The following is a 6938-nucleotide window of genomic DNA, read 5'->3' as shown; positions in this document are numbered from 1 at the left end:
AGCACCATCGCTTCGGCTGGCCCGCCCTCCAGCTCCGGCAGGCAGGAGCGGGTGCAGAGGGTTCGAGAGCAGACCCAGGCCGGCACTCACAAATTCCTGGTCGTGGTTGTTGGCGAAGAACATCTGCAGCCGCGAGGGCCAGTCGTCCCGCCTCCGCAGCAGCCCGTAGGTGCCCTTGTGCCCGCACATGTAGCAGTTCCAAGGGTCTTCCTTAATGGCTGCCTGGGCGGCGCCGGGCCCCACCAAGAGATCCACGCACTCCACGCAAAAGCACCTGGAAGGAAGCCCAATGTAGCAGCGGGACTCCCGGCCCCAGGCCAGTCCTGGAGGGAGCATGGCTGGGCCGGTGGGCAGTGGGAGCCCAAGGTGGGGCCTCACCTGCAGCAGTTGTTGTTCCCGCACATGAGCACCTCGCGCCCCCCACAGCAGATGGTGCAGTAGGACTGGTAGCCGTCGTCATCGTACTGGTACGCGCACTCCAGGAAGCAGTTCTGGAGGGCAGGTGGCGGTCAGACCCTCCGCAAGCCCCGGGGATCCTGACTCAGCCCCGGAGACATGACCCTGCCACCCATCCCACCAGGGTCTGGCCTAAACCACAGATCAGGGAAGGGGCCAGCGGGTGTCCTGGCCCCAGCAGTGGACAGCAGCAAGGAGGCCTGGGAGAAGGCTGGGGAGGGAGCGGCACCCTCTGCCCCTAGCTCTTCCCCTGGGCCCTGAGGGCGCAGCAACCCACCCGCCAGTCGGCTTGTCCTCCCCCCTTCACTAGTGACTGGGGAGTGGAGTCCACGTCTGGGGACTGGGATGGGTGTTACAGGCGAAGACTTTCAGGAGGAAAAATAATGGCAAGTCAAACCCTCGATGCCCAAAGATCTGTTTTATCAGAACTTTCTGCTTCCACAGCTAACGCTGGGGTCACAGTCAGGCCAGGGGTCAGGAGGTGGCATCCCCAACAGCCCTACCTTGCAGTTTTGGCACATTCCTCCAATGAAGAGAGGGTGTTCCAGGGTGACGTTGAGGCTCCCACAAGAGATGCAAATGTCTGGAAAGCAGAGAAAGCAGAGTGAGCGGCACTGCAGGGCCCCCTCTTGCCTCGGACCAGAGCCAGCTCCGGAAAAGCTACAAAAAGGGGGCGTGCTGGAGCTGCCTCGGGCAACAGGGAGGCACTGGGGCCCCCGTTTCTGAAGCCCTGTTCTCTCTCAGAGCATCGATGCCACCATCCAGGAGTGGCATCATCCAGGGACAGGAACCGCCAAGGAGAACGGGGCCCTGCCCTGGGTATGGGGGTGGTCCTTGGCAGACCTTACGTCCTGGGCCCCTGCCCCATCCTCCCCAGGCCTGAGGGCCCTGAGCCCGACACACCATCACTAGGCCAAGGGAGACAGATGTGGGATGCGAATGACCGCTGGATGAGAGAAGGTGATGAGAGGTGTAAGGCCAGAAGGTCAGGTTTAGGCAAATTCAATCGAATACAAGAGGGGCTACCCTCTGGGACCCGCTGGAGTGTCCCAAATCCTAATACCAGCCGACACCATTGACAGGTCAGTCAGATTCTGGCACCAGAAGACAGACGTGTGTGTGATGCAGGCTGGAGGTGGTGACACGTGCAGGACTGACCCGGTGACTGAGTACTGATGTCGCACGTCAGTCCAGCCTTTCTCAGCAGCCATGCCTCTGCCCCAGGCAGCCCCCTAGCAGCCAGCCCACCTGCCCGTCCCAGGGAGTCGGTGTCCAGTGCATTGGACTCACCCTCGATGTTCCGGCACTTCTGCCGCACCTCGTACACCAGCCGCTCTGCGGAGGGAGGGAAGCCCAGCATCAGAGGAGGCAAGAGGGCCTCACCCACTCCTCTGAATGCCAGCCTCGCCACGCCACTCTCTCCAGAGCCAGGCTAACTACCTCTTGTGCGTTCGTCGATAATCTCCTTGACCTTGGGCTTCTCGGTTGTGCTCTTCCGGGGCTTTTTGGCTGGTGGGGGTGGCGCATAGGCAGCTGCCTCGGGTTCAACCCACATGTCTGTGTAAACTTCTTTGTAGGGGTTCTTCTCCTCTGGATGGGAAAAGCAGGGAATGAGGTCACGGTTCCCAGCTGACAAGGAATCCCAGCTCCCTCTCCTCCCCCATTCCACCCATAATGGGGTGCAGCCTGGACCCCGCCGTGTTCCTTGCTCTCAACTCTCTGGTGGCAGCAGGCCAACGGGGAGCACGTTATTCTGAGTCCCAGAGCAGTACCGCCCTACCCGACCCCAGGGGAGGGAGACCATGGCCCCTCGATGGAGGCCTTCGCAGCCCTCCCAAAGCATGGCTTTCGCAGGCCTGGCTGGCAGGGGTCCAGAAGGCTAGGCTGGGCCCCTGTGCTGACCTTCTGGTGGTTCCAGGCCCTTGGGGCCAGAGGGCTGGAACCCTCCGAGGGCCCATTCGATCATCTGCTTGTTCTGCACCTCCACGGCCTTGGCAGTGTCGCTCTCGTCGCTGTCATGGCACGCTGGGAACAGCTTCCCGGCTCGGCTGCTGGCCACCTGGGGGGCAACATGCATGGGGGGTTGGAGGGACAGGCTGGAGGGCAGACTCCCAGTAGCGAAGGTGGGAGAAGGTGCAAGGAGGGGGAGGACTGGAGGAGAACACCTGAAGAGTGTAGAAAGGAAGCGAGTAAGATGGGGGGAAAAGGGAGTCCACAGGCCTGGCAGGCGGACCCTCTGCCCAGGCCTAACATCTGCATCTCGGCTTCTAGGCCAACTAGCGGTCCGAATCCCCAAAGGGCGCTCACCTGCAGCACTTCGTAGATGGCTTTGCGGTACATGGGCTGCTTGTTGTAGGTGGCCTGGTGGAAAGCGCTGCAGAAGGAGCTCAGCGGCATCAGCTTTTCCACACACACCTGGGGGGACAGCCACGGCCCTCGTTTTTCCTCCCACACTCATCGAGCCCCACCACGTGCCCGGCAACAGGCAAGGGTTGGAGGCATCAGGACTCGGCCCCTGTCCTTGAGAGGACCGGATGCATCAATAAATAACTGCATGATGCAGAGGACCTGAAGGCAAGTGGGAGGGGCTTCCGGGGAAAGGGTTCCCAGGAGGCAGAGACTCAGCAGGCATCCTAGCTGTGAGGCACCAGTGCAACCTCATCATCTCCTGGGCTTCCATTCCCACACACACAGAGTGGGGGCAGGCAGAGCCCACTTCTACCACCCAATTCCAGACCCTGCCCCGCCAAAACCGTAGGCCTTGGGACCGAGACCCCATAACTCACCACTGAGAACTTGCCGTCTCCGAACCACATGACCCAGCGGGTGCCTTCAGCTGCTCGACTCCGGCCCGTCATCCACCAAGACACAATGCGGCCTGGCCACCAGGAGAAGCCCCGCAGTTTCCCCCACACCAGCTCCCCAATGCCAAAGCCCCGGCCGTCCTGGATCCCCAAGGAGCAGAAGTCATTATACAGCAGTCATGAGGCCCTGCCACCCTCGTCCCCCCACGGCAACCCCAGCCCTGGGCATCTGAGGGTCAGGACAGCCAGGAGGGAGCTCCATCTGAATGGACCAAATCAGAGCCAAATTGGGGAGACGAAGAGGCCTGGGATCAGGTGGAGAGAGGAGAGCAGGATGGGGCGAGCTGGCAGTGGAGGGACCCAAGACAGAGCTGGACGAGGCAGCTGAAGAAGCCAGCCGCTCACCTCGTACTCTGGTTCGTCATCGGCTGCTTTGGTGGCGTTCTTGTCCCCCGTGTCAGCCCCCACAGGCTCAGGGGTGGTGGCCACAGTGGGGGACGCGGGGTCAGTGGGCTGCTGCACTGCAGGAGGGCTGGCCTCCTCCACCTTCTGAGACTCGCCGGACCCCTGGTTTTCTTCCACAGCGTTCATTACTGCAATCACCTTGGCTTTCTTCTCAGCCTGGGGAAACAAGGGACAGAAGTTACCTTGGCCTCTCCAGGAATCAGCAAGGCCACCTCATACTTAGGGCGCTCCTCGCAACCTCTTTCTGGGCTGGAGACAGTGGTGGGAGGTCAGGGGCTGGAGAGAGTTCTTCCCTCATCAACTCAACTGGCCTGCCGTGGAAAACAGAGAGATCCGAAGTTGAGAAGCAAACTCCAATCATCTGGCTCCATTCCAGCCTTCTCCTCTGCCCCGTAGGAAATCTTCCTTCCTGGTCTGATCTTCCCCAGTTTATCACCATTATCATTCGCCCACCCTCTGACGTGGAAAGGTTAATTTTATTCAGATCTGAAACGTGCACCTTCGTTTAGGCTCCATCCTCTCCTGTCATATTTCTCAGCCAAGAACTGGATTTCTCACCCTTTTCTCCACAATTTCCCTGGGCAGCCAGGAAATCTGTGTGGCTCCCCGACCACGATTCCAGTTCTGTTGTCGGGTCTACTATGAGAAAATCAGTGCCATGCTTCCTTCCCCACCTGCTGGAGCACCACGCAAAGCCCTGTCCGAGCTCGCCTGCTTCCAGGCTGGAGTTCTTAGGATTAAATCCACTGTGCATTCTGTTACCAGACTCACCCCTCCCTTCTGTGTGCCTTTCAGATCCATATATAAATACACTTATCCTTTCAACACTTACTTACTGAGCACAGGCATCCTCTCTGCCATCCCACCGACAAACCCTACCAAACCCAACCACTGTCCTAGTTGGACAGCCTCCATCCTTTCATCATTTCAGACTTCATCTTTCAGACTCTGCCCCATTCCTTCTCACCACCTGCTCCTAAAGGTGCAGCCTACAGAGGAGCATGAGATCCTGGATACAGAGCCCTGAGGGCCGGCCAACCTCATCTCACCCCAGCTACTGAATCTAGAACACGCGGCCCTCAAACTCAGGGCTCCGTACCCCTTTCCACCACACCAGATTCGGAGAGAGAAAATCCCATCCATCTGCCTTTCAATATGAAGCTCTCCCCCAGAGCTGATGAAAAAGAAAAAAGCATCAGAAAGCAACATGGAATACAAGAGCTCTAAGCTGGAAGTCAGAGCATTGACATCTCTTTCTTAGCCTTGCAACTCATGAACAGCTGACTTCGGAGCAGCCCCTTCTCTTCTGAGTTGCTCCAACCTAAAAAGGCATTTAAATGGAAGGGTTTCTGTTAACCTTTTCTGACTATCAAGAATTCCAGGGATGCGCCCAAGCCTGTTAATGAACCCCCAGATCCCAGGGTTCCAGGTTAAGAACCTTGGTCTTAAACGCAATGGTCTACTCTCGTCGACTCATTTCATTCAATCCTCAAGTCTTTGTTTCTGGGCCAATCGGCTTCCTGTAACGATCCCTAAAACACTAATGATAGAAGTCCTAGTTCTTTCTCTGACTCAACAAATTCTAAAATGGGATCATTTATTCTTTGCCCACAAACAGCTGGGAGAATGAGGTGGAAGAATGCAGAGTAATTGCTCATACCACCCTAGCCCCGTTCTCACCTGGCACCTGGCGGAACTTTGTCCTCTCCTTCCTACTCTCAATTATCCACCACCACCTCCCCCACAAGGTGTGACTAGATCGGCACTCAACGCTAGCTAGGCGGGAGGAGGATTCTCCTCTAGAACCGGCAGCTGGGGCAGCCGACCCCAGCACCAGACCCCTTCAGATGAGCAACATGACTAGCTGTTCTGCTCCCTTCCCTCTGCCTCCTCCAACTTCAGTCACGTTGACTGATCTAGACCAGGCTGCTACCCTGAATGACCCAAAGACCCTGCTCACGGGTGACAGGGCCCCTCAACCAGAACAAGGTGTGTAGGTAGCAGAGGGCAGGAGGGAGAGGGGCCTTCTGAGGGAAGGAGCTGAAGTCACTTCCACAGCAAGCAGCAAGGGGTGGGCGGGTGCTGGGCTCCCCAGGTCTAGACTCAGGAGAGTGGGTAGAGTCGTGCCTGACACCACCCTTCGTCCTCCCCCACAGCCCCTTTGTCTCTCTTCCCCACCCCCACCCCCCAGCCAGTTCCTGAACATTATTCTTCCCCCACAACTTCCCCCAGCTTGTCAGACGCTGCTGCTGACGGCTACCAAGCGCCCCCAACCCACTAGGTGCAGGAGAACACGCGCCCAAAACAGTTTTTGGCAGGCGGCGGCGGAGGAGGAAGGGGGCCTCCATCGTGACACCGCCAGCGGGGGCAGGGGAAGGAAGAAGGGGTGGGTTAGCAGCAGGAGGCAAGAGAAAAGGGGAAGAAGGGGCAGAGACGGTGGCTGGGTGGGGGAGGGGCCTCATTAGAGGAGTCTGCCCAAGGTAGTGAGGGAATGCCTGTTTCCCGTTCACTCCAACCCATCTCCCTGGGGCAAACAATAGGAGAAAGAAGGGTTAACTGAACCTTGGCATTTGGGCTAAAGGCTCCTACCCTCAGATCAGAACACCCCCCTCCAGGGTGGCCTAGAGACTGGGCCTGATCAGGGAGATAGTACACCCTCCCCCCCCACCACCACCAATGTGGCCCAAGGAAGCCACTTTGCCTGGAGTTTTGTCCGGCCTGGAAAGCCACTGGTAAGTCCACTCTGGTGGAGCAGGGCCTCCCGGTCCAGATCTATCTCCTCCGGCAGCTGTCCCACTTCCACCCCCCTCCAGGCTGCTTCCTGTTCCAAAGGTCAGAGGTCTGGGCGCCCATGCGGACGCCCTGCTGGTGCAGCAGATCCTGGGCTGTCCCGGGAGCCTCACCGGCCTGAGTCAGGCTGGCCCCCAGGCACCCGCTGAGGTCCCACACCCCGTGTCCAGGCTGCACCGCTCCCTCCATCCCAGCACCACTGCTTCCTGGCAGCCTGCCCGGTGGCTCCCAGGGACACGCAGGAGAGGAAACGATCCCTCTCACGAGGCTGCAAGGTTGGCAGGGCCCGAGGGCAGCCTGGTCCACCAGCCAGGAACACGGGTCAGCAAGGAAATGCCAACAGCCCATCTGCCAGCCAGCTCCGCAAAAGCGTGGCTCCCAGCCCACACCTCGGCTCCCCGCGCCCCGGCGAGGGCCTGCTCC

The 6938-nt window shown here is 59.1% G+C and overlaps 1 protein-coding gene across 1 annotated transcript in view; it reads right to left on the bottom strand.

Moving 5' to 3' along the window:
* The window catches only part of DNMT3A (DNA (cytosine-5-)-methyltransferase 3 alpha), a 23660-nt gene extending 18149 nt beyond the window's left edge, over positions 1-5511 (bottom strand). The window contains exons 1-10 of the mRNA XM_014546669.1: positions 3964-5511; positions 3666-3881; positions 3243-3401; positions 2764-2871; positions 2359-2515; positions 1897-2046; positions 1747-1791; positions 960-1039; positions 379-491; positions 91-274 (exon numbers count right to left, since the gene is read on the bottom strand). Of these exons, the coding sequence (XP_014402155.1) occupies positions 91-274; positions 379-491; positions 960-1039; positions 1747-1791; positions 1897-2046; positions 2359-2515; positions 2764-2871; positions 3243-3401; positions 3666-3881; positions 3964-4170 (1419 nt within the window). The 5' untranslated portion in view covers positions 4171-5511. The remainder of the gene's footprint in view (positions 1-90; positions 275-378; positions 492-959; positions 1040-1746; positions 1792-1896; positions 2047-2358; positions 2516-2763; positions 2872-3242; positions 3402-3665; positions 3882-3963) is intronic.
* Positions 5512-6938: the final 1427 nt, after the last annotated feature.

The sequence above is a fragment of the Myotis brandtii genome, unplaced genomic scaffold (genome assembly GCF_000412655.1).
Source record: "Myotis brandtii unplaced genomic scaffold, ASM41265v1 scaffold454, whole genome shotgun sequence".
NCBI classification, from domain to species: domain Eukaryota; kingdom Metazoa; phylum Chordata; class Mammalia; order Chiroptera; family Vespertilionidae; genus Myotis; species Myotis brandtii.
Note: the sequence above shows the minus strand (reverse complement) of the source record. Positions and strands in the feature narration are given on the sequence as shown.